We start from the raw sequence: 27716 nt of genomic DNA on the forward strand, positions 1-27716 counted from the left end.
TTCACAAAGTTTATGCAGGTATAGCAAGTGATTAGGAAGGCAAGTGGCAATTGGCATTTGTTGCAAGAGAAATGGAATATAAAAGTAGGGAGGTTTTACTAGAGCTGTGCAGGGTCTTGGTGAGACCACATCAGGAGTACTGGGTGTAGTTTTGCTCTCCCTATTTAAAAATATATTTAATTGCTTTAGAAGTAGTTCAGAAAAGGTTCACTGGACCCATTCCTGGGATGAAGGGGTTGTTTTATGAAGTAGATTGAACAGGTTAGGCTACCCATTGACGTTTAAAAGAATGAGAGCTAATCTTATTGAAAGATCCTGAGGGGATTTGTTAGGGTAGATGCCCGGAGGATGTCTCCTCTTGTGGGGAAGACTAAAGCTAGGGGACACAATTTAAAAATAAGAGGTTTCCCTTAGAGATGAAGAGAAACTTTTTCTCCCAAAGGGTCATTGGTGTGTGGAATTCTCTTCCCCAGAAAATAGTGGAGGCTAGGTTTTTGGATTTATTTAAGACCGAGTTAGACAGATTTTTGCTGGTCAAGGGAGTCAAGGGTCATGAGGGGCAGACAGGAAAGTGGCCCTGGGACCACAATCAGATCGGTCATTTTTGAATGGTGGAGCAGGCTTGAAGGGCCAAATGGCCTTCTCCTGCTCCTATGTTCCTAGCTGTGATAAAGCAACATCCCAGTGCATTGTGGCAAGCTCTAAAGCATGTTTGTAAAAAGGCCAAGGGGAAATATCAGAGGGGTAGGCCAATCAGCCTATCGAGCCTGCTCTGCCAATCAATACAATCATGGCTGATCATCCACTTCACTGCCTTTTTCCCACAATATCCCCATATCCCTTTATGTCATTGGCATTTAGAAATCTGTCAATCTCTACCTTAAACATACTCAGTGGCTGAGCTTCCACAGCCCTGTGGGGTAGAGAATTCTAAAGGTTCACAACCCTCTGAGTAAAAGAATTTCTCCCAATCTCGGTCCTAAGTGGTTTTTCCCTTACTTTGAAATTGTGTCCCCTGGTTCTAGATTCCCCAACCAGGGGAAACATCTTACCTGCACCTACCCTAGATATCTCTAAGTATTTTGTAGGTTTCAATGAGATCACAGCTCGTTCCTCAAAACTCTAGAGAATAAAGGCCCAGTTTCCCCAATCTCTCTTCATAGGACAGTCCCACCATTGTGGGAACAAGTCTGATGAACCTTCGTTACACTCCCTCTATGGCAATAATATCCTTCCTAAGGTAAGGGGACCAAGACTGCACAGTACTCGAGGTGCGGTCTCATCAAGGCTCTATATAACTGCAGCAAAATTTTGCCATTCCAGTACTCAAATCCTCTTGCGATAAAGACTAACATATCTTTGGCCTTTCTAATTGCTCACTGCACCTGCATGTTAGCTTTCAGTGACTTATTGACAAGGACACCTAGGTCCCTTTGTACATCTACACTTTCTAATCTCTTATCATTTAGGAAATACTCTGCACATCTGCTCCTTCTACCAAAGTGGATAACCTCACATTTTTCCACATTATATTCCATCTGCCATGTTGTCCACTAATTTAAGCCCGTCCAAATGCTCTTGAAGCCACTTGGCATCTTCCTCACAACACACATTCCCACCTAGCTTTGTGTCATCCATGAACTTCAAAATATTACATTTGATCCTCACATCCAAATTATTGCTATATATTGTGAACAGCTGGGGCCCAAGTACTGATCCTTGCGGTACCCCACTAATCACAGCCTGCCAACGTGAGAATGACCTGTTTATTCCTACTGTTTGTTTTCTGCCTGCTAGCCAACCCTTAATCCATGCCAGTATATTATCTCCTGTACATTTAAAAATAATGGAAATAGGTGGGAAAAGAAAAATCTATATAAATTATTGGAAAAAAGGGGGATCGGAAAGGGGGAGGGGATAGAGGAGAGAGCTCATGATCTAAAATTGTTGAACTCAATATTCAGTCCAGAAGGCTGTAAAGTGCCTAGTCGGAAGATGAGGTGCTGTTCCTCCAGTTTGCAATGGGCTTCACTGGAACATTGCAGCAGGCCATGGATGGACATGTGGGCATGAGAGCAGGGTGGAGTGTTGAAATGGCAAGCAACAGGGAGGTCTGGGTCATGCTTGCAGACAGACCGAAGGTGTTCCGCAAAGCGGTCACCCAGTCTGCATTTGGTCTCTCCAATGTAGAGGAAACCACATTGGGAGCAGTGAATGCAGTAGACTAAATTGAGGGACGTGCAAGTGAAAAGCTGCTTCACTTGAAAGGAGTGTTTGGCCCCTTGGACAGTGAGGAGAGGGGTAGTAAAGGGGCAGGTGTTGCACCTTCTGCAGTTGCATGGGAAGGTGCCGTGAGAGGGGGTTGAGGTGTAAGGGGTGATGGAGGAGTGGACCAGGGTGTCCCAGAGGGAACGATCCCTGCAGAATGCCACCGGGAGGGGGGGTGGGGTTCTGGTGGTGGTTGAAGGGAAGATATGTTTGGTGGTGGCCATCATGGTGGAGTTGGCGGATATGGCGGAGGGTGATCCTTTGAATGCTGAGGCTGGTGGGGTGATAAGTGAAGACAAGGGGGACCCTATCATGTTTCTGGGAGGGACAGGAAGATGTGAGGGCGGATGCGCGGGAGATGGGCCAAACACGGTTGAGGGCCCTGTCAACCACCATAGGTGGAAAACCTCAGTTAAGGAAGAAGGAAGACATGTCAGAGGAACTGTTTTTGAAAGTGGCATCAACAGAACAGATGCGACGAAGGCGAAGGAACTGAGAGAATGGGATGGAGTCCTTATAGGAAGTGGGGTGTGAGGAGCTGTTGTCAAGGTAGCTGTGGGAGTCGATAGGCTTGTAATGAATATTGGTGGACGGTCTATCACCAGAAATTGAGACACAGAGGTCAAGGAAGGGAAGGGAAGTGTCAGAGATGGACCATGTAAAACTGATGGAGGGGTGGAAATTGGAAGCAAAATTAATAAATTTTTCCAGGTCCAGACGAGAGCATGAAGCAGCACCAAAGCAATCATCGATGTATCGGAGAAAGAGTTGTGGGAGGGGGCCAGAGTAGGACTGGAACAAGGAATGTTTCACACACCCCATAGAGAGACAGACATAGCTGGGGCCCATGTGGGTACCCATAACCACACCTTTTATTTGGAGGAAGTGAGAGGAGTTTTAGGAGAAATTGTTCAATGTGAGAACAAGTTCAGCCAGACGGAGGAGAGTAGTGTTGAATGGGGGTTGTTCGGGCCTCTGTTCTAGGAAGAAACGGAGCGCGATCAGACCATCCCGGTGGGGGATGGAGGTGTAGAGGGATTGGACGTCCATGGTGAAGAGGAGGTGGTTGGGGCCAGGGAACTGGAAATTGTTGATATGATGTAGGGTGTCAGAGGAATCACGGATGTAGGTGGGAAGGGACTAGACAAGGGGAGAGAGAAGGGAGTCAAGATAGCAAGAAATGAGTTCCATGGGGCAGGAACAGGCTGACACGATCCGGGACAGTTCTGTTTGTGGATTTTGGGTAGGAGGTAGAAGCGGGCCATCCGAGGTTGGGAGACTATGAGGTTGGATGCTATGGGAGGAAGATCTCCAGAGGAGATGAGGTCAATGACAGTCCTGGAAACAATGGCTTGAGGTTCAGTGGTGGGGTCATGGTCCAGGGAGAGGTAGGAGGAAGTGTCTGCGAGTTGACGCTCAGCCTCCGCGAGGTAGAGGTCAGTGCGCCAGACAACAACAGCACCACCCTTGTCAGCGGGTTTGATGACAATGTTGGGGTTGGACCTGAGAGAATGGAGTGCAGTAAGTTGAGAGAGAGACAGATTAGAATGGGTGAGAGGAGCAGAGAAATTGAGACGACTAATGTCACACCGACAGCTCTCAATGAAAAGATCAAGAGAAGGTAAGAATCCAGAGGGAGGGGTCCAGGTGGAGGGAGAATATTGGAGACGGATAAAAGGATCCGTTGAACAGAGAGAGGAGTCCTGCCTAAAGAAGTGAGCACGGAGACGAAGGCGGCGGAAGAAGAGTTCAGCATTGTGCCGAGCCCGAAATTCATTGAGATGAGGGCGCAAGGGTATGAAACTAAATCCTTTGCTGAGCACTGAACGTTCAGCATTGGAGAGGGGAAGGTCAGGGGCTATGGTGAATCCACGGCCGGGGCTGGGATTGGAAGACGGGATGGGGACACAGGGACAGGCAGGGGGTAAATAGCCATATAAATACTGTGGCTATAAGAGCAGGTCAGTGGCTGGGAATCCTGTAGCGAGTAACTCACTTCCTGACTCCCCAAAGCCTGTCCTCCATCTACAAAGCACAAGTCAGGAGTGTGATGGAATACTCTTCGCTTGCCTGGATGAGTGCAGGTCCAACAACATTCAAGAAGCTTGGCACCATCCAGGACAAAGCAGCCCACTTAATTGGCACCCCTTCCACAAACATTCACTCCCTCCAACACCAACAAACAGTAGCAGTAGTGTGTACCATCTACAAGATGCACTGCAGGAACTCACCAAGGTTCAAGGAGACAGCTCACCACCACCAAGGACAATTAGGGATGAGCAGTAGATGCTGGCCCAGCCAGCAAAACCCACATCCCGTAAGTGAATAAAAATGCCCTAGGGACATATCAACCTTCAGTCCCACTAATTTCCCCAATACAGCCTTCTTACTAATACTAATTTCCTTCACTCCTCATTCTTCATAGTCCCTTGGGTGTCTAATTCTGGGAAGCTTCTTGTATCTTTCTCAGTGGAGACAGACACAAAGTAATCATTTAGCTTCTCTGCATTTCCCTATTCCCATTATACACTCTCCTGATTCTGCCTGTTATTACTCATATTTGTCTCAGCCAAACCTTTCCTTTTTACATACCTACAGGAGTTTTTACAGGCTTTTACGTTTTTATGTTTTTTTGCTAGTTTCCATTCATAGTCTATTCTCCTTTTCTTGGTCCACTTTTGCTGTATTCTGAAACACTCCCAATCCTCAGATTTAGTACTATTTCTGGCAACTTTATAGGCTTTTGCTTTTAACCTTAAACAATCCTCAGCTTTCTTTGTTAGCCATGGTTGACTGACTTTTCTTTTTGGGTTTTTGTGCATTGAACGATTGTATAGTTGCTGTAAACTATGTAATAATTCTTTAAAGACTATCCATTACTTATGTACAGTCATAACTTTTAAAGTATTTTCCTAATCCACCTCAGCCAATTTGGCCTTCATACCTTCATAATTTTCTTTGTTCAAATTTAACACCCTGGCTTCAGGTTGAACTACCTCACTCAAACATAATGTAAAATTCTATCATAGTATGGCAAAATTCCTTCTACAACGAGGTTATTAATTAGCCTTTTTTAAACACATAATACTAGACCTAAAATAGCCTGTTCCTCAACATACTGCTCTAAAAAACCATCTCAAACACACTCCATGATTACTGTATTACTGATGCTACATGCTTATCTAATCTCCTGATTAATACTCTTCTGCCCCACACTACCACTACTGTTTAATAGCTTATAAACAACTCCTACCAAAGTTTGCTGCCCCTTGCTGTTTCTTAGCTCCACCCAAACAGATTCCACATTTTGTTCTTCCGATCTGAGATCCTCCCTTATGAATGTACTGATCCCATCCCTTATTATCAGCACAACACCACCAGCTTTTCCTTTCTGTCTGTCCTTCCTAAATGTTCAATATTCTTGAATATTCAGTTCCCAGGCTTGGTCACCCTGCAGCCACATTTCCATAATGGCAATTAGATCACACCCATTTATCTCTATTTGTGTCTTTAAATCATCTGCTTTGTTGTGAATGCTGCGTGCATTCAGGTAAAGTGCCCTTAACTTAGTCCTTTTTACATTATTCCGCATTCTAAGCTTAGTTATGCTGGCCTTTGTTTCACTTGCTACTTTTCTACTTCCCGTTACCAGTTTTACTTCCTTTCAATTTGAGCTACTCCTCAGGTTCCCACCCTCCCGATATGCTAGTTTAAAGCCTCCCCAACAGCACTAGCAAAGGATATTGGTCCCAGTCCTGCTAAGATGTAACCCAACCATTTTATACACGTCCCACCTGCTCCAGAACTGAGGAGTCAGATGCCTTCTTTCGTCCACCAATTCTCCAGCCACCTGTTCAATCACTCAATCCTTCTAATCCTATGCTCACTAGCACTGGAAGAAATCCTGCAATCGCTGCACTTGAGGTCCTGCTTTCTAATTTTCTTCCTAACTCTCTAAAATCTGTTTTCAGGACTTCATCCCTCTTCCAACCTATGTCCTTGGTACCAATGCAGACCACAGTCTCTTGCTGTTCACCCTCCCCCAGAAGATGTCCTTCAGCTGCTCCGCGACATTCTTGACCCTGGCACCAGGGAGGCAATACACCATCCTGGAATCACATTTACTGCCACAGAAACACCTGTCTGATTCCCTGACTATCGAATCCCACATCACTATTTCTCTTAAACTCTTCTCCCTCCTCTCCTGCACAGCTAAGTCACCCATGGTGCCACAAACTTGGTTCTGGCTGCAGTCCTCTGAGGAACCATCGGCCTCATCAGTATCCAAAACGGAAACTGATTAGCGAGCAAGATCATCTCAAGAGAACCCTGCACTACTTGCATGGTTCTCTTAGATTGCCTGGCAGTTGCCCATTTCCTCTCTGCCTGTATCCTCCTAACCTGCAATGTGAGCACTTCCCAAAACTTGTTATCCATGTAGTTCTCAGCTTTGTGGATACACAACAGCGACTCCAGCTGCTGCTCGAGTTCCAAAACCCAGAGTTCAAACTTCTGCAGCCGGTGACACTTCCTGCAGATGTAGTGCAATTAATTTAATTGCTAAATTAAAGAAAAAACCTAGGCTTTAGGTAGAAATTAACCCTTAAAACTCCCTCACTCGCCAAACACCCACTTTGCACTCTATCCGCCCAAAGCAGCACTCCAGTGCAGACCTAGATTTGATTGTAAATAATAGGGACAATCAAATATCCAACAGCAAAGTTGGCTGAGCCTTTTAGTACCAGTGATCAGAATGTGGTCACATTTGACATTACAGGATAGGGGAGGCTTCTAAACTCCAAGCAAAGTTGCTAAATTTAACTAACTTTTGCACTTGAGAAGCCTTCATAGTGTGTGCCGGGAAGATTAGAATATGGTCAGGAGAATGGAGGAACTGTGGAGTTGCTTCACAGCAGTGATTCTGAAGGGAATGGACCACTGTGTACCTATACAAAGCAAATCTGCCAAGCTTAAAGTCACTGCTGCCTGGTTAATGGGACCACCATGCAGTCCAAAAAAGGGACAAAAAGAGCATTTAATGCCATAAAGGAAAATGGCAAGGAATTAAGATGGATTCAATATCAAAATGACCATGAATATTCCATTTTGATTTTAGTTTTAGGTAGAGCTGACTTTGGGCATCTTGTAGATGGTGCATACTGCTGCCACTGTAAGTGGTGGAGAGAGTGAATTTTTAAGGTGATGGATGGGGTGTCAATCAAGCGGGCTGCTTTGTCCTGGATGGTATTGAGCTTCTTGTGTGTTGTTGGAGCTGCACTGACCCAGGCAAGTGGAGAGTATTCCATCACACGCCTAATTTGTGCCTTATAGATGGTGGAGTGTCTTTGGGGAGTCAAGAGGTGAGATACTCGCCACAGGATTCCCAGCCTCTAATCTGCTCTTACAGCCACAGTATTTATATGGCTGGTCCAGTTCAATTTCTGGTCAATGGTAACCTCCCAGGATGCTGATAGTGGGGTATTCAGTGATGGTAATGCCAATGCATGTCATGGGGAGATGGTTGGAGTCCCTCCTGTTGGAGATAGTTCTTGTCCGGCACTTGTATGGTGTGAATGTAACCTGCCACTTATCTGTCCATGTTGAATTTTGTCCAGGTCTTGCAGAATATGGACATGGACTGCTTTAGTACTTGAGCAATCATGAATGGTGCTGAACATTGTGCAACCAGCAAACATCCCCACTTCTGACATTATGATGGAAGGAAGGTCATTGATGAAGCAGCTGAAGATGGTTGGGCCAAGGACAACACCCTGAGGAACTCCTGTAGTGATGTCCTGGGACTGAGATGATTGACCTCCAACAACCACAGCCATCATCCTTTGTGCTTGGTATGACTCCAACCAGTGGAGAGTTTTCCCCGATTCCTAGTGGCTTCAATTTTGCTAGGGCTCCTTAATGCCACACTTGGTCAAAGGCTGCCTTGATGTCAAGGGCAGTCACTCTCAAATCACCTCTTGAGTTCAGCTCTAAGGCTGTAATGAGGTCAGGAGCTGAGTGACCCTGGCGGAACCCAAACTGAGCGTCAGTGAGCAGGTTATTGTGAGTAAGTGCCACTTGATTGCACTGACAATGATTCTTTCCATCACTTTTCTGATGATCACGATTAGACTGATGGGCCGGTAAATGACTAGGTTGGATTTGTCCGCTTTTGGTGGACAGGACATACCTGGGCAATTTTCCACATTGCTGGGTAGATGCCAATGTTGTAGCTGTATTGGAACAAATTGGCTAAGACGCAGCAAGCATTGGAGCACAAGTTTTCAGTACTATTGTCAGAATGTTGTCAGGCCCCATAGCCTTTGCAATATCCAATGCCTTCAGATGTTTCTTGATATCACATAGATTGAATCGAATTGATTGAAGACTGACATCTGTGACACTGGGGACCTATGGAGCAGGCCAAGATGGATCATCCACCCGGCACTTCTGGTTGAAGATGGTACATGTTAACTGGATGGGCCTTGATCTTTATTCATTCAGTGGTTTCTAATATCCTGTCTTAAGAATTTGAGTTATTAACAGAGCAGAGAACCTTGGGCTTTACAGCTTTGAAAGATGTCCAAAAGGTGATTGTTGAGAGATTGGTTAACAGAATGCAAAGACCAATCTCAAAAATAACTTTAAATTGCAACTGTAGGTTAAAGATCATGGGTGTAAAGCAGTAAAAGGCAAATTCAGAACTGGTATTAGGAATTTATTCGCACATGAGCCTGGCTCTCAGACACAGCACTGGAGGAAAATCTAGAATCCATTAAGAACCAAGTGGAAACAACAATTGGGGAACTTAAGGGTCATTCTGGAACATCTAATTTGGACCAAATAACCTTCCTCATCTGTAAGTACATTACAGTGATTTATGCAGTGCCTTGCAATGGAAATCCTAAAGCATGTTACAGTTAATTAAATATTTTGAAGTGCACCCATAGTTATGTCTGCAAACACAGCAACCAATAGTGTCCAGTTAGATCCCACAAACAGCACTAAATAACCAGATACTTGCTGAAAGAGAGACATGTTGCAGCTTCGGCACATCTCTTTTTTCAGTAATACTCAAGTTCTGTACCACCAAATGACTATAACCAGATAACCTGCTCCAACACAAAAGCAAAATACTGCAGATGCTGAAAAACTGAAGCTGGAAATTTCATCAACTTGAAAGTTAACTGTTTCTCTCTCCACAGACATTGCCAAACCTGCTGTGCATTTCAGCATTTTCTGAGTTTATTTCAGATAATCTACCAAAATCAATATTTTGCTGATTTGCACCATCAGCATCTATCATCATTCATTTATATCAAGGACAATGAATAGGACACAATTGGGAGTAAAGGTTGTGGACAGTTACCTCACTTAAATGATAAGAAAGCTATTTGTCAGCTATTTCTTGTCGCTATAGAATGACATTTTGCTAAATAAACATTTATCAGGATAATTAAAATGAAATACTGTTTGTATCCACAGAAACACACCATGGCTTTTTATTGCACAGTGTCCTGATGGAACTTCTAAATGTGAGTCTCAAAGGAGCACTTCAGTGGCACAATGACAACTGCTTCAGCTCCACAATGACAACTGCTTCAGCTCCACAATGACAACTGCTTCAGCTCCACAATGACAACTGCTTCAGCTCCACTTTGTGACTGTCTCAGTTTCTGCTTCGCTGCTGCATCATCCATGATTTTCATTAACATAGTGCCTTCAACCTAGTAAAATATCCCTTGGTGCTTCACTAAACCAGAACCATCAGGACTTCATTTGAGTATGGAAGTGTTGGAAACACGAGTGCATTGTTTAATTCTTGCTGCTAGCCTACTGATCTGTTCAGAGTTTAACCCTTTAGTGAAATTTAGAAACACTAATTAAAGGATAAAGCAAGAGTTTATTTAGAGAAGACACCGCCAATAAAAAATATTTCTTCACAACATTTTGGAAAAAAAACTATCTCAAGGAAATATTCTTAATGAGATTGTCTCATTCTGCCCTGATTAGCCTCCAGGTACTGAATCTAATGTCCAAACAGCTCTCACAAGTCTCAATTCTTACCAAAGAAACAAAAAGAAAAATAAAGGAAACTTCAAAGAAGTCAGCAACAACAAATTGCATTGTTAGCAGCTTTAACATACTAAGGTACTCCACAGAGGTATCAAACAAAACTCTTACTCTGTATTACAAATTCTTTATCTCATCTTATTCGGTGAAGTTCGACAATTAGTTCCAATGCAATTAATTTATCAAAATTGGACACAAGGGGTACACAGTGAAAGCAGACAGGAACTGAGAATCCTAAACCTCATGACTAATGGACCATCTGTTTGTTATATCCAACCAATGAAGGGGACTGAAACCTAAAAACAATAAAAAACCTTGATATGAACCAGATATCTTGAAATCAGCTCAATCAAAACAATATTGTGCAGTGAAATTGATCTGTACAATGTTAAAACAAATAGCATGCAATTCGTTTGATGTTAACAAAAAATAAATGTGTTACCTCATTTATTACTTGGCCCATTCAGGGCTTATTATTATTACACAACAGAATTTCAACCCATTTCTGCAAGACAACACTTAACATTCAACAATTAGTCAACCTCCTGCCTTCTCTGGTTCACAACAACATGCTTCAAACAAGCATGAGACACCTGATGGTCAAGTACATGGAACAGACTTTATTGATTTCCAGCATAGGTGATCGTAGGTGAGTGGCTATCAATTCCTGTTTATAATTTGAGACCTCTAAAGAACAGGTGAAAACCAGGCCCCTTTATATATCAGAAACAAAAGGAAGCACATTGGGGTGCGTAGAGATGGAGCTGTTGGTTAAGAACTCTTTGAGTTCAGTCACTTTTGGGCTTAATTGTTTATTCAAAATTTTGTAGAGGTATATCAACCTGCTTTGCCATTCCTCAAAATCATGGTTTATATTCTACCTCAACTCCACCTCTGTTATCCCCATATCAATTCATTCCTTTAGAACCCAAAAATCTATTGGCCTCAACAACAGAGCATCAACAGCTCTTGGGGTAGAGAATTCCAAAGATTCACAACCCTTTGAATGAAGGAATTTCTCATAATTTTGGTTTTAAATGGCTGACTCTTATTATGAGACTGTGACCACACCCAGTTCTAAACTCTACAGCCACAGTAACTGAGCAACTCACCTCCTGACTCCCTAAAGCCTGCCAACCATCTACAAGGCACAAGTCAGGAGTGTGATGGAATACTCCCCACTTGCCTGGATGAGTGCAGCTCCAGAAACTCAAGAAGCTTGATATCATCAAGGACAAAGCAATCCAATTGACTGGCACCCCATCCACAAACGTTCACTCCTTCCACCACCAATGCACAGTAGTAGCAGTGTGTACCATCCACAAGATGCACTGCAACAATTCACCAGCACCTTCCAAACCCACGACCTCTACCGCCTACTAGAAGGACAAGGGCAGCAGACACCACCTGGAAGATCCCCTCCAAGCCACTCACCATCCTGACTTGGAATTATATCACCGTTTCTTCACTATCCCTGCGTCAAAATCCTGGAACTCCCTCCCTAGCAGCAATGTGGGTGTACCTACACCACATGGACTGCTGCAGTTCAAAAAGGCAGCTCACCACCTCCCTCACATGGGCAATTAGGGATGGGCAATAAATGCTGGCCTAGCCAGCGAAGCCTGCATCCCATGAACGAATTTTAAAAAATGTTTAAAGCAACAGCCTCCTGCATCTACCCTACCAAGCCCCTTAAAACTTTTACATGTTTCAATGAGGTCACCTCTCATTCTTCTAAACTTTATCCATATCTGATATTTGTGAGCATTACAACACTTTCTCCAGTTCTTTGTAATTTATCTTGCTCCTGCTGAAGAGAGAACATATTGAGAAACCTCATTGTACGTACACCTCTGAGCTTTCAATGTGTAATAAATATGCACCAAATTGGGATGGGCATAAATTCCATCCTTGCCCACATCTCAAGAATCAAAATACATTAAAAATATCATAGCCCTCACTAAAATGGTGAGTAAAGCATATTATCACAACCTCAAACAGGGTGAACACATCACCAGAGACCGTCACTGATGAGCAAATCATTGCATATCTCAACCCCTTCTAAAGAAATGTTGCCTGCTCTTCCTGTAGCTATATACTGATCTGTTTTCCAGTATGTGTACTCTTATAGTAATTTATTTTTTATCTCCCTTTAAAGGGAGATAAATCATATCGTGAACCTGCACCACATTAATTCCCAGTTCTAGGAAGACCCTGCACAATGAGTTGCTGGCCCTGACCTTGTGTTCAAGGTTACTGAAGCAGCGCTTTGCAGATAACTGAACAGCAATCCCAGCAAAGCTGGAGTCTGGATAGGGGAATGCAGAGCTCATGGCAGGGACCGTTTCCATGGGGAGGGCTGGTTGCAACTCACTAAGTTAACTCTCAACATCACCCTCCCTCCACCCCTGGGGCTGCTGGGACTTCTCTAGAAGTCACAGCCTTACTGTTTTCCAGATAAGTCACTAGGACTATCCCCTTGCACTGTTTCCGGATGCATCTTTCACCTCCACACACTGTTTTATAATGACATTGGGCTACTGCTGACAGCTTCCAACCACTGTCCACTTTCCAGTAACCTCACCATATCGCATGCATACTGTGGGGCTGTGCCAATATGAAAAAGGATGCCACCATATGGGGAGGTGATGATATTGGGGGAATGTCACCGAACTAATGATCCAGAGGCCCAGTTTAATGCTCTGGGGGCACGGGTTCAAATCCCACTATGCCAGCTGGTGGAAATTAAATTCAATTAATAAACCTAGAGTTGAAAGTTAGTTTCAGTAATGGTTCCATGAAACTATCATCGATTGTCACAAAAACCCATCTAGTTCACCAATGCCCTTTAGGGAAGGAAATCTGTCATCCTTACTTGGTCAGGCCTACATGTGAATGCAGACCCACAGCAATATGGTTGACTCTTAACTGCCCTCTGAAATGGCCTAGCAAGCCACTCAGTTCAAGAGCAATTGGGGGTGGGCAACAAATACTGTCCTTGCCAGAAACGAATAATAAATCCCTGGTGGGCCATAGACATCTGGTTCAGAACCCCTGCCTTGTTCCTTTGCACAAACATTTCTTGTTTACCACACATTCTGACACCAAAATGAGAAGATAAGTATGCTTTCCTCTCAGGGGATTTCAAAGTCATGCAGCTTATCTTTGAAAATCTGTTGCTTCAAGATACAAAGAAAGTTGATTATTAACCTTTAACTCGCCAGGACATCCAACTAACACTTGTGTGAACAGATAGGGAGAATACATTATGTCCAACTTGTGTAATAATCTGATAATAGAAAATAAATCCTTGAGATAGCCTCCCACAAATATGCCTTCATTTACCAATGATTAGGGAAAGAAAATAAAACACCTTCTGCACCATTTGTGCTTGAAGTACCAACGTACTGGAAACCTCACATGTTGCCATAAGTTACTTTTAAAAATGTCTTAATAGGAAGGTTTATTTTCTAAAAAGTGACTTCCATTCTCACGCTCTTGCCCTGTGACATACAGCATGAGGGTGCCATAGAAACAACTGCAGTGTCGATGAACAACAACACAATGGAAAGAGCTTCTTAGAGTTGGCAGGTGAACTAAAACAGAAAATGTTCACGTGCACTGCAGGATCTAAAAACTCAGAGCATTTCTCAATTGTTATAAACATTTCTGAACGGGTACAAAATGCTGAAGACATATCTCTGGCAGAGGGGTCTGCCCTATGACTGCTCCATAATGGTGAGTGACAGTCCAGCCACATCTCTGCAATGTTGTATATCACACACTTGGTGACTCCTGGCCAGTCCAACAGTTCATATGGCTCTATATTGAGTTTAGGCAAGAAATAAGTCATGCCATGGACGAGGGCAATCGTTTCTGGCCTGATGTCCTGCTGGATTCATGGCCATTCTAATCAAAGTAAACACTGAAAAGACTAGCCTGGGAAGCCTACTGTCACACTGGAGCTCGAGAGCACAAGAGAACGAAACTCAGTGACCCAGAGACTGAAACTGACCTAGCTAATCCATTGCTTTACACAAAGCAGATTCTAATCTTAACATTTAAGATTTATCCAATTTCAGGTGCTGCAGTCACCACAATACAATTACACGAGGGGCATTTTTCAGTTTCCTATTTTGCAAAATCAGATAAAGTTACTTAATCCTTTAGTTAGTTTCATCAGACACTTTTACTCCATGAATTATGTGTTGTGGATGTGTGTTGGGGTGTTAACTAATCTGCCAGTAATTATTAAATGGAAAACACATTTCACAATCACAGGAGCCATGAATCTGGTGGGAGTGGCAATATTTGGGGCCACAAAAGTACCAACACCAAACTCCTGCCATAGTATCAATCAATGCTTAACGCAGCTTCATTTTATTATGTTAATACTAATTAAATATACGCCTTTGTTAAACTATGCAGAAATTTGGATTCTAAAATAAAATTTGATTTCAAGGCAGTTAAAAACAATTTGATACAACACAAGCTTAACAACAATATATACAAAAATACCTTATCCATGTGGAAAATAAGGTCCAGCTCACAGACATTCTCAAAACACTTGTCCAATGTTTCCACAAATACCTGAAGAAACAAATAAAACAAACGTCAGCTATTGCTCAGTCTGGCAGTTCACCAAAATATTGGTGAATACACCAATACACAAGCTAGTAAATGCCTGCTCTGAAACACAATCCCGCTGTCAATAATAAAAACTTACACAGGATGCCCAGGTTTCACAAAGAATAAACTCCCGTCATACCAATTGACAAACACCCGCTCCCCACCCCCTCACTGTTCCTGGAACATTATCAAAGGACAGGTGTGCAGTGAGGTGAAGGCTCGACTTCAGGGTAACCCAGGTGAGCAGTTGGTCTGGATGTTGGTCTGGGCTGCTTACATTTCCAAACTTAATTGTTTTAAATAATAATAATATAAAAACAAAAAAACTGCGGATGCTGGAAATCCAAAACAAAAACAAAAACAGAATTACCTGGAAAAACTCAGCAGGTCTGGCAGCATCGGCGGAGAAGAAAAGAGTTGACGTTTCGAGTCCTCATGACCCTTCGACAGAACTTGAGTTCGAGTCCAAGAAAGAGTTGAAATATAAGCTGGTTTAAGGTGTGTGTGTGGGGGGCGGAGAGAGAGAGAGAAAGAGAGAGGTGGAGGGGGGGGGTGTGGTTGTAGGGACAAACAAGCAGTGATAGAAGCAGATCATCAAAAGATGTCAACAACAATAATACAAAAGAACACATAGGTGTTAAAGTTAAAGTTGGTGATATTATCTAAACGAATGTGCTAATTAAGAATGGATGGCAGGGCACTCAAGGTATAGCTCTAGTGGGGGTGGGGAGAGCATAAAAGATGTAAAAAAATAAATAAATAAATAAATAAATGATTTTTTTTTTCTCTTTTTATAATGGAAATAGGTGGGAAAAGGAAAATCTATATAATTTATTGGGGAAAAAAAGAGAAAAGGAAGGGGGAAACAGAAAGGGGGTGGGGATGGGGGAGGGAGCTCACGACCTAAAGTTGTTGAATTCAATATTCAGTCCGGAAGGCTGTAAAGTGCCTAGTCGGAAGATGAGGTGTTGTTCCTCCAGTTTGCGTTGGGCTTCACTGGAGCAATGCAGCAAGCCAAGGACAGACATGTGGGCAAGAGAGCAGGGTGGAGTGTTAAAATGGCAAGCGACAGGGAGGTTTGGGTCATTCTTGCGGACAGACCGCAGGTGTTCTGCAAAGCGGTCGCCCAGTTTACGTTTGGTCTCTCCAATGTAGAGGAGACCACATTGGGAACAATGAATGCAGTAGACTAAGTTGGGGGAAATGCAAGTGAAATGCTGCTTCACTTGAAAGGAGTGTTTGGGTCCTTGGACGGTGAGGAGGAGGTGAAGGGCAGGTATTGCATCTTTTGCGTGGGCATGGGGTTGTGCCATAGGAGGGGGTTGAGGAGTAGGGGGTGATGGAGGAGTGGACCAGGGTGTCCCAGAGGGAGCGATCCCTACGGAATGCCGATAGGGGGGGTGAAGGGAAGATGTGTTTGGTGGTGGCATCATGCTGGAGTTGGCGGAAGTGGCGGAGGATGATCCTTTGAATGCGGAGGCTGGTGGGGTGATAAGTGAGGACAAGGGGGACCCTATCATGTTTCTGGGAGGGAGGAGAAGGCGTGAGGGCGGATGCACGGGAGATGGGCTGGACACGGTTGAGGGCCCTGTCAACGACCGTGGGTGGAAAACCTCGGTTAAGGAAGAAGGAGGACATGTCAGAGGAACTGTTTTTGAAGGTAGCATCATCGGAACAGATGCGACGGAGGCGAAGGAACTGAGAGAATGGGATGGAGTCCTTACAGGAAGTGGGGTGTGAGGAGCTGTAGTCGAGATAGCTGTGGGAGTCGGTGGGTTTGTAATGGATATTGGTGGACAGTCTATCACCAGAGATTGAGACAGAGAGGTCAAGGAAGGGAAGGGAAGTGTCAGAGATGGACCACGTGAAAATGATGGAGCGGTGGAGATTGGAAGCAAAATTAATAAATTTTTCCAAGTCCCGACGAGAGCATGAAGCGGCACCGAAGTAATCATCGATGTACCGGAGAAAGAGTTGTGGAAAGGGGCCGGAGTAGGACTGGAACAAGGAATGTTCCACATACCCCATAAAGAGACAGGCATAGCTGGGGCCCATGCGGGTACCCATAGCCACACCTTTTATTTGGAGGAAGTGAGAGGAGTTGAAGGAGAAATTGTTCAGCGTGAGAACAAGTTCAGCCAGACGGAGGAGAGTAGTGGTGGATGGGGATTGTTCGGGCCTCACCACTACTCTCCTCCGTCTGGCTGAACTTGTTCTCACGCTGAACAATTTCTCCTTCAACTCCTCTCACTTCCTCCAAATAAAAGGTGTGGCTATGGGTACCCGCATGGGCCCCAGCTATGCCTGTCTCTTTATGGGGTATGTGGAACATTCCTTGTTCCAGTCCTACTCCAGCCCCCTTCCACAACTCTTTCTCTGGTACATCGATGATTACTTCGGTGCCGCTTCATGCTCTCGTCGGGACTTGGAAAAATTTATTAATTTTGCTTCCAATCTCCACCCCTCCATCATTTTCACGTGGTCCATCTCTGACACTTCCCTTCCCTTCCTTGACCTCTCTGTCTCAATCTCTGGTGATAGACTGTCCACCAATATCCATTACAAACCCACCGACTCCCACAGCTATCTTGACTACAGCTCCTCACACCCCGCTTCCTGTAAGGACTCCATCCCATTCTCTCAGTTCCTTCGCCTCCGTCGCATCAGTTCCGATGATGCTACATTCAAAAACAGTTCCTCTGACATGTCCTCCTTCTTCCTTAACCGAGGTTTTCCACCCACGGTCGTTGACAGGGCCCTCAACCGTGTCCAGCCCATCTCCCGCGCATCCGCCCTCACGCCTTCTCCTCCCTCCCAGAAACATGATAGGGTCCCCCTTGTCCTCACTTATCACCCCACCAGCCTCCGCATTCAAAAGATCATCCTCCGCCACTTCCGCCAACTCCAGCATGATGCCACCACCAAACACATCTTCCCTTCACCCCCCCTATCGGCATTCCGTAGGGATCGCTCCCTCCGGGACACCCTGGTCCACTCCTCCATCACCCCCTACTCCTCAACCCCCTCCTATGGCATCACCCCATGCCCACGCAAAAGATGCAATACCTGCCCCTTCACTTCCTCTCTCCTCACCGTCCAAGGACCCAAACACTACTTTCAAGTGAAGCAGCATTTCACTTGCATTTCCCCCAACTTAGTCTACTGCATTCGTTGCTCCCAATGTGGTCTCCTCTACATTGGAGAGACCAAACGTAAACTGGGCGACCGCTTTGCAGAACACCTGCGGTCTGTCCGCAAGAATGACCCAAACCTCCCTGTCGCTTGCCATTTTAACACTCCACCCTGCTCTCTTGCCCACATGTCTGTCCTTGGCTTGCTGCATTGTTCCAGTGAAGCCCAACGCAAACTGGAGGAACAACACCTCATCTTCCGACTAGGCACTTTACAGCCTTCCGGACTGAATATTGAATTCAACAACTTTAGGTCGTGAGCTCCCTCCCCCATCCCCACCCCCTTTCTGTTTCCCCCTTCCTTTTCTCTTTTTTTTCCCAATAAATTATATAGATTTTCCTTTTCCCACCTATTTCCATTATAAAAAGAGGAAAAAAAAATATTTATTTATTTATTTTATTATTTTTTTTACATCTTTTATGCTCTCCCCACCCCCACTAGAGCTATACCTTGAGTGCCCTACCATCCATTCTTAATTAGCACATTCGTTTAGATAATATCACCAACTTTAACTTTAACACCTATGTGTTCTTTTGTATTATTGTTGTTGACATCTTTTGATGATCTGCTTCTATCACTGCTTGTTTGTCCCTACAACCACACACCCCCCCACCTCTCTCTCTCCGACCCCCACACACACACCTTAAACCAGCTTATATTTCAACTCTTTCTTGGACTCGAACTCAAGTTCTGTCGAAGGGTCATGAGGACTCGAAACGTCAACTCTTTTCTTCTCCGCCGATGCTGCCAGACCTGCTGAGTTTTTCCAGGTAATTCTGTTTTTGTTTTTGTTAATTGTTTTAAAAATGGCCTTTCAGGCATAGCCAGGTTTGGAAGATGGGGGCAAGAAGGAATAAAACGGAATAACCTGCAAGAATATATTAAAACTGGCAATCATAACCTGACAATTTACACTTGCTTTCTGCCGTTTTTCACAATGGCTACGTGGATTGTTGTTTTAATCAGAATTTCTATTTTAGCTTCCAAATTTCACAAATTTGCCTTGTCTCATCATGCCCATTTCTTTTGTCAATCATCTCAAATCTGTGTCCTCTGGTTACCAAATGTTCTATTAGAGGAAACAATTTTTCTTTATTTACTCTATAAAAACTCTCCATAACTTTGAACATCTCTATTAAATCTCCTCTTAATCTTCTCTGCTCAAAGTAGAACAATCCCAGCTTCTCTGGTCTTTTAATGTAAGTGAAGTCCCTCATCCCTGGTACCATTCTAGTAAAGCAACCACTCTAAGGCCATGACATCCTGCCTAAATGTGGTATCCAGAATTATAATATAATATTCCGGTTTCCGTCAAACCAATGATTTCTAAAGGTTAGCATAACTTCCTTGTTTTTGTCCTCTTGTTCCTCTACTTATAAAGCCAAGGATCCCATATGCTTTTTAGAACAGCTTTCTCAACTTGTCCTGTTCCTTCTAAGATTTTTGTACTGTTAAGAAACAGCGCTGTTCTCTTTCTCTCGGGGAGGGATGGCTCGGGTGGAGGTTGAAGGCTACAATCCCCAACAGGCCACAAGTTTTAGAGCATGCACAGTGTGCGGCAGTGTGTCTGGCCGTGCATGCTGTGTTCTGGATTTCTCCTCCTGTAGTAAAAGGGCTCAGCCATCCTGACAGCAGTGCACTTGCGTGGGAAAATGACGCAAATTCCCTATATCGGATCCAGGAGTAGGGTCCTATAACAGAGGGAGTCCCAGGGCAGGGGACAGGGAGACATCCTAGAGAGACAGAGACAGAGACAGAGAGAGAGACAGAGAGAATGAGAGAAAGAGAGATAAAGTCGGGTGGGGATCACCTGGAGAAGGAGCCAACAGGAGCAGTGGAGAGAGGAGCAAAGAAAGAGGCTCCAAGCAGTAAAAGTGCTGCTGTTGACAGGTTCAAGGTAGTGAGGTCTCGGGAGAAGCCCTGGAGAGTGGAAGGTCGGTGCCTCTGTGAGGTGGGCTGTTGAGGCAAAGGCAACTCTTTGGAACAGTGGTATTCTGCTCAGTCTGGCTGAAGAGCTGTAATTATGCCTGTGAGTTGGTGCTGGAGCGCAGACTCAGGAATCCAGGGGAACAGAGTCTCAGGAGGCAAGATTGAAACCTTGGGCGGTAAGCAGTTGTTGAGAAAGTCCAAGTCGGATCGACTTTTGGATGGAATTCCGAGGCTAGATCTTTGAAAGGGAAATGTGAAGACTTGTAATCATTCATTAGAGAGACAGAATTTTAACAAGATTGTGTAACAGTGAACACTGACATCTGGAAAGATTGCTGAGAAATCTGTGGGATCGGTCTAAGTAACACCTGCCATTTATTGTGCAGCGTAGTATGTTCAGCCACAGTTTGCCTATTATTTCATATTTATGTCACATTAAGTCTCTAACTTGTCTCCCTCTGAACTTGCTCTGCTCCGTTCTCTCAGGTCCTACCCTGACTTTGTTATCAAACCTACCGACAAGGGTGGTGCTGCTGTTGTCTGGCGTACTGACCTCTACCTTGAACAGGCTGAGCACCAACTCTCAGCCACTTCTTCCTCCCTCCCCCTGGACCATGACCCTACCACCGAACATCAAGCTATTGTTTCACAGACTTTCACTGACCCCATCTCCTTTGGAGGTTTTCCCTCCAAAGCTTCAGGCCTTACAGTTCCCCAAACAACCCACTTTGACCTCCTTCTCATAATCCACAAACAAGACTGTCCTGTTAGTCCCATCATTTCACCCGGTTCCAAATACAAGATGTGGCTATGGGTACCCGCATGGGCCCGTTATGCCTTTCTTGTTGTGGGGTATGTGTAACATTCCCTGTTCCAGTCCTACTCAGGACCCTTTTTCCGGTATATCCATGACTGTATCGGTATCACTTCAAACTCTCATCTGGACCTGGAAAACAGTCATCAATTTTGCTTCTAATTTCCACACTTCTCTCACCTTCACGTGGTCCTTTCTGACACTTCCCTTCCTTGACTTCTCTGTCGCCATTTCTGGGGATAGACTGTCTACTAACATTCATTACAAGCCCACCAACTCCCACAGTTACCTCAATTACATTTTCTCACAATCTGCTTCTTGTAAGGACTCCTTTCCATTCTCTCAGTTTCTCCATCTTCGCTATATCTGTTGCTATCTCCCACAACAGCACTTCCAACATGTCTTCCTTTTTCATCAACTGAGGTTCACCCCACTAAGGTTGGGAGGGCCCTCAAGTGCGCCTGACCCATTTTCTGCACTTCTGCCCTCATCCCCTCCTCTCCCACCGAGAACCAAGATAGGATTCCCCTTGTCCTTACTTTCCACCCCACCAGCCCCCGTGTTCAAAGGATCATCCTTTGCCATTTCCGCCACCTTCAGCATGATGTCACCACCAAACACATCTTCCTCTCCCCTCTCTTGTCAGCATTTCGAAGGGACCATTCCCTCTGTGACACCTTGGTCCACTCTTCTATCACCCCCAACACCTTGTCCCCTTCCCACAGCACATTCCCATGTAATCGCAGGATATGCAATACCTGTCCCTTTACTTCCTCCCTCTTCACCATCCAAGGCCCCAATCACTCCCTGCAGGTGAAGCAGCAATTTGCTTGTACTTCTTTCAATTTAGTTTCCTGTATTCACTGCTCACAATGTGGTCTCCTACGCAGTGGGGACACTAAATGCAGACTGGGTGCCCACTTTGCAGAATACTTCTGCTCAGTCCACAAGCAAGGCTCCAACACTCCTTGCCATACACACACTTTTCTGTCCTCAGCGGCTACAATGTTCCAGTGAAGTCCAGCGCATGCTGGAGGCACAGCACCTCATCTTCTGATTAATCACTCTGCAGTCTTCTGGACTTAACACTGAGTTCAACAGCTTCAGACTGTGAACCTTGTTCTCCATGTTGAATTTTATTTTTGCAAAGTGCCAGTCTGTATCTTGTTTTTGCTTCCAGGCTGAGCTGACCTTTATTCTATTAACACCCCTACTCTAGAACAATGCTTTGCTTCTTTACTGCAACCACTACCACTTGTCCTTTTTCTCCATGACATCCTTGGTATTTAATCATTTAATCTCCCCTGCCCTCTAACCCACCCCTGACCTTCCCTATCATTTCGCTTGACCCTTGCCTCTTTACTAACAGCATAAAACCCATCACATTTCTGCCTCTCTTCAGTTCTGAAGAGTCATATTGGACTTGAAACGTTAACTCTGTTTCTCTCTACCCAGATGCTGCCAGGCCTGCTGCGATTTTCCAGAAATTTCTGTTTTCATTTAGTTTATATTACATCTCCTCATTCCTCCTACCAAAACGTATCACTTCACAATTCTCTGTTAGGTTACATCTGCCAGGAAACTGACCATTTCATCAGTCTGCCCATGACATTTTGAAGCCTATTGCTATTCTTATCAGTGTTTATCATTTTTCAGAGTCATCTGCAAATTTTGAAATTATGCCCTGAAAAATGCAGGTCATTAACATATATCAAAAACAGCACTGACCCTAACACTGACCCCTGGGGGACACAACTGTAAAATCCCCTTCAGGCTGAGAAAATAACTTCACCACAATACTCTGTTTTCTGTCCCTTTGCCAATTTTGCATCCATGCTGCCATTGCCCCTTTCATCCCGCGGGCTTTGATTTTACTAAAAAGTCTACTATATGGTAAAAGTCCATATACACAGAATCAACTGCACTACCCTCACCAACCCTCTTTGCTATTCCATCAAGAACTCAATCAACTTAATCAAATACAATATACCTTTCGCAAATGATGGTCAGTCGGAAATGTTAACTCTGTTTCTCTCTCCACAGATGCTGCCTGACCTGAATATTTCTAATATTTTCTGTTTTTATTGCCAATAACAAATCTTTGCTGCATATCATTTATTAGCTCATGTTTTTCTAAGTAACAATTAATTTTGTCTCAGATTGTTGTCTTTAAAGGTTTCCCCACTTACGTTAGGCTGACTGACCTGTAGCTGCCAGTTTTATTCCTTTCTCCTTTTTTTGAACAAGGGTATAACAAATACAGTCCTCTTATTCCTTTGACACAGCCAAAACTGAGGAGGATTAGAAGATTGTGGATGGAGTCTCTGCAATTTTCATCCTTACTTCCCTCAGAACCTAGAATGCATCCCATCCAGACTTTTCTACTTTTGAGTACTGTCACTCCTCTTTACCTATTTTTATCCCATTCAATATCACTCCTGCCTCCTTCTTTGCTGCTCTAATGGCAGCAACCTCTTCTCTTTTAGATAAATGTAAAGTTCTTATCTATTACCTCAACCATACCATCTGTCTCCATAAGATCTTTTTGGTCCCACTGTCCCTTTCACTAGCATTTTACTACTTATATGTTTATAAACTATTTTTGGCTTCTCTTTAATGTTAGCTGCTAATCTCTTCTTATAGTTTCTCTTTGCTTCCCCTATTCCCTTTCTCAGCTCTCCTCTCTTGTCTACTTTCTATGTTCAGCTTTGGTCTCAAATGAATTATGAACCCCAAATTTACCAAAAGCCTCCTTATCCTGTTTCATTTTATTCTCTATATGTTTGATCATCAAGGGGACTCCAGGTTTGGATGCCCTTCCTTTCCCCCTCGTGGGTATGTGTTGAGTCTGTACCCTAATGATTTCCTCTTTGAATATCTCCCATTGCTCAATTACTGCTTTGTCTGCCAATCTTCAATTCCAATGCATCTGGACCTGGTCCATTTTCAACTCACTTAAAAGCATTTTTTTAAGATTAAACAGTTTATCTGGAGTGCAAGTAGGATTTAAATTTCATTAATTATGTCCTCGAAATGTTTCCCAAAAACCTTTTTCCGTTGTTGGTATCTGTACTGGGAGTGAGCACAGTCCTACCTGCCTGCTAGAAGTGGATTCTTGGATTCAAAAAGGACAACCTCCCTTAGTTCATATTGATTAAATCAATAGTCCTGTCAAGATAAAATGGGTTGCTCCCTTACACGATGCAAAAACATAATAAATAGAAGTAGGCCATTCAGCCCTTTGAGCTCTCTTTGCCATTCAGTGAGATAACGCTGATCTTCTACTTCAACACAATTTTCCTGCACTATCCCCGTATTCGTTGTTTCTCTTAAGTAGGAAACTATCAATCTCAGTCTTGATCACACTCAACAACTAAGCTTCCACAGCCTTTTAGGGCAGAGAATTTCAATGATTCACCACTTTCTGTGTGAAGAAAATTCTCCTCATCTCAGTCCTAAATGGTCTGCCCCTTAGTGATCACTGTACCACCAGCAGGTCTGAATCAACTAAAACAAATCCTGTTTGACCGATGCTTACTAAGTTATTTACGCTTGTTCTGTCCTTTGTTTTGGTGGTCTGCTATTGCAGGGAATCTTTCAAAGGGGATTAGCTACTGAAGAAGGACACAGTTTTAATCTTCTTTCCAATTAAAAGACTTGAAATCAGAGGTACAAGCTAGCTGGCTGTGCCTGGCGTTCTTGAAGTTCCTTTATGCTGTGCTCATGTAACTTTATTAAGAAGAGCTCCAGGTTTAATTTTAAGCCAAAAGCTAATGAGATAAACTGTTAAGTGTTAGACACTTTGGAATAGAAGACAAAGTTATGTATTGTTTTTGTTTATGTTCATTTGCTGAACTATTCTCACTTCTCTATAATTTTACTTAAACAGTAAAGGTTTTAAATTGGGAAAGACAATTTTATTATGCTGGGATGTGACTTGGCAAAAGTGGATTGGAAACATCTACTTGAAGGTTAATCAGTGTCAGAGCAATGGGAAGATTTAAGGAAGCAATAGAGAAAATTCAGAACAAACATGTTCCCATAAAAAAGGGTAGGACCCCAAAATCTAAGCCCATCCTGGATTCCAACGAGCATACAGCATAGGATAAGGCAAAAAAAGGAAACCAGGTGCCCAGAGTTTACAGTCATAGGGTCATCGACAGCACAGAGGCCATTTGGTCCATCGAATCCATGCCAGTTCTCCACCAAGCAATTCAATCAGCTCAATTCCCATAGGCCTGCAGGTTCATTTCCTTCAAGTGCCCATCAAACTTCCTTTTGAAATCACTGATTGTTTCCAGTTCCACCTCTCTTGTAAGCAACAAGTTCCAGGTCATTGCCATTCTGTGTAACAAAAGTTCTTCCTCACATGCCCTCAGCATCTCATGCCCAAAACCTTAAATCTGTGTCCCACTGTCTTTGTGTCATAAGCTAATGGGAGCAGTTTTTCCTTGTCTACTTTATCCAATTCCGTGATTATCTTGTACACCTTTATGAAATCTCCTATCAATAATCCTTGCTCCAAGGAGAACAACCAAATTCTCCTTGGAGAAATTTTTTTCTCTCAGAGGGTTGTGCGACTTTGGAATTCTCTGTCTCAGAAGGTGGTGGAGTCAGGGGTCACTGAATGTTTTAAGGCAGAGGTAGATGGATTCTTATTAGGCAAGGGAATCAAAGGTTATCAGGGTTGGATGGGAACGTGGAAATCAAAACACAAGATCAGCCATGATCTTATTGAATGGAGGAGCAGGCCCGAGGGGCCGAATGGACTACTTCTGTTCCTATTTCTTATGTTCTTATGTAAAATTGCCCATCTCTGGGCCATTCAGGTAAATTTCCTGGAGTGAAATTCATGTCACCTAGCAACTGTTTTACTCCTGCATCTCTTAGGATAACAATTGACTTGCCTGTCTCACCACACAAACATGCCGACGGTTTACTTTCAAACAGAAAACTTCCATGGTTTTCTGCACCCAGACTCACTATCAGTAATTTTTTTTTATTCAATCACGGGATGTGGGTGCCACTGGCCAGACCAGCATTTACTGCCCATCCCTGATTGCCCTTGAGAAGATGGTGGTGAGCTGCCTTCTTAAACCGCTGCCGTCCATGTGGTGTGGGTACACCTACAGTGCTGTTAGGGAGGGAATTCCAGGATCTTGACCCAGCGACTGTGAAGGAACGGCGATATATTTCCAAGTCTGGATGATGTGTAGCTTGGAGGGGAACTTCCAGGTGATGGTGTTCTCATCTATCTGCTGCCCTTGCCCTTCTAGATGATAGCGGTTGTGGGTTTGGAAGGTGCTGTCTAAGGAGCCCTTGGTGAATTCCTGCAGTGCATCTTGTAGTTGGTACACACACTGCTGCTACTGTGTGTCGGTGATGGAAAGAAACTACCTGCTGTTATGAGCTTTACTCGCTGGGACAGTCATTTTAGGAGGGCCACCGTGTAACTGTGCAAATGTCATAAGGGCTATTTTTCCACTTCCAACACTCAGCCTTCATATGTCCTTTATTATGACAAAAATAGCCTGGCAATCCCCTCAAACTAAACTTTCACATTTACTAACCTGACAATTGTTTGTCTCTTTACCTGGCCATCTTTCTCAACAGGGCCTGATTTCTTTTCATGATCAAACTTCTCATTCCACTAATTTCTCTGGAAATCTACAAACTGGGGCCGGTCATTAATATGCCAGTGAATAATCATCTGCCATTCCTGCAGCTTCTTTTAATTTACAAACTTTATGTTCTTCCAGGTGGGACCTTAACACTACAGAAAAACCAGAGCAGTATTGAGAGAAGTATTGAGGGGAAAAAGTTGTAGACGGCAGGGAGATATCAACTGACTGGTCATGTGGCCAGAAAAGAATGGAATTCAATTCAGAGAAGTGTGAGGTGATGCATTTGGAGAAAGTAAACAAGGCAAGGGAATACACAATAAACGGGAGGATACTGAGAAGTGTAGAGGAACAGAGGGAATCTGGAATGCATGTCCATAGATTCATGGAGGTTGCAGGACAGGTTGGGAACGTGGTTAAGAAGGCAGATAGGATAATATTCTTTATTCGGCAAACATTGAATTTAAGAGCAGGGAGATTATGCTAGAACCTTATAAAGCATTGGTTAGGCTACAGCTAAAGTACTGTGAACAGGTCGCTTTACCACCTTACAGGAAGGATATCATTGCACAAGGACAGGGTACGGAGGATCATCATAGAATGGCTACAGCACAGAAGGAGGGTCCAAGCTAACACTCTGCAAGAGCAAATCACCTAGTCCCAAAGATCTGCCTTTTCTCTGCAGCCCTGAAAATTTTTTCTCTTCAGATAATTGCCCAATTTCCTTTTTAAAATCATGATTGAATCTGCCTCAACCTCATTCTCAGGCAGCGCATTCCAGATCTTAAACATTCGCTGCATACAATATTTCCCTTGTGTAATCATTGCTTCTTTTACTGATTTAAGTTAATCAGTGGCCTTTGGTTCTTAACTCTTCCAACAGTGGGAACAGTTTTTCCATATCTACTCTGTCCAGATCCCTCATGATTTTGAATGCTTCAATTAAATCTCCTCTTAATCTCTTCTCCAAGGAAAACAGCCTCAGCTTTTGCAAACTGTCCCTGTAACTAGAGATGTAATTTACAAGGGTGTTGTCATGAATGAAGCATTTTAGCAATGAGGGTAGGTTAGATAGACTGGAGTTGTTTTCTTTGGAATAGAGGAGGCTGAGGGGAGCTTTAATTGAGGTGAATAAAATTAGAGGCCCCTAGATAAAGGGGATAGCAAGGATCTATTTTCCTTAGCAAAGAGGT

At 43.8% G+C, this 27716-nt stretch overlaps 1 protein-coding gene across 2 annotated transcripts in view; it reads right to left on the reverse strand.

Annotated features, from left to right (window-relative positions):
* The window catches only part of ap3s2 (adaptor related protein complex 3 subunit sigma 2), a 56470-nt gene that overhangs the window by 9344 nt on the left and 19410 nt on the right, over window positions 1-27716 (reverse strand). For both annotated transcript variants that reach the window (XM_041174717.1, XM_041174716.1), the window contains exon 4: window positions 14857-14928. In XM_041174717.1, coding sequence (XP_041030651.1) covers window positions 14857-14928 — 72 coding nt within the window. The remainder of the gene's footprint in view (window positions 1-14856; window positions 14929-27716) is intronic.

Source organism: Carcharodon carcharias, chromosome 26 (assembly GCF_017639515.1).
Source record: "Carcharodon carcharias isolate sCarCar2 chromosome 26, sCarCar2.pri, whole genome shotgun sequence".
Lineage (NCBI taxonomy): Eukaryota > Metazoa > Chordata > Chondrichthyes > Lamniformes > Lamnidae > Carcharodon > Carcharodon carcharias.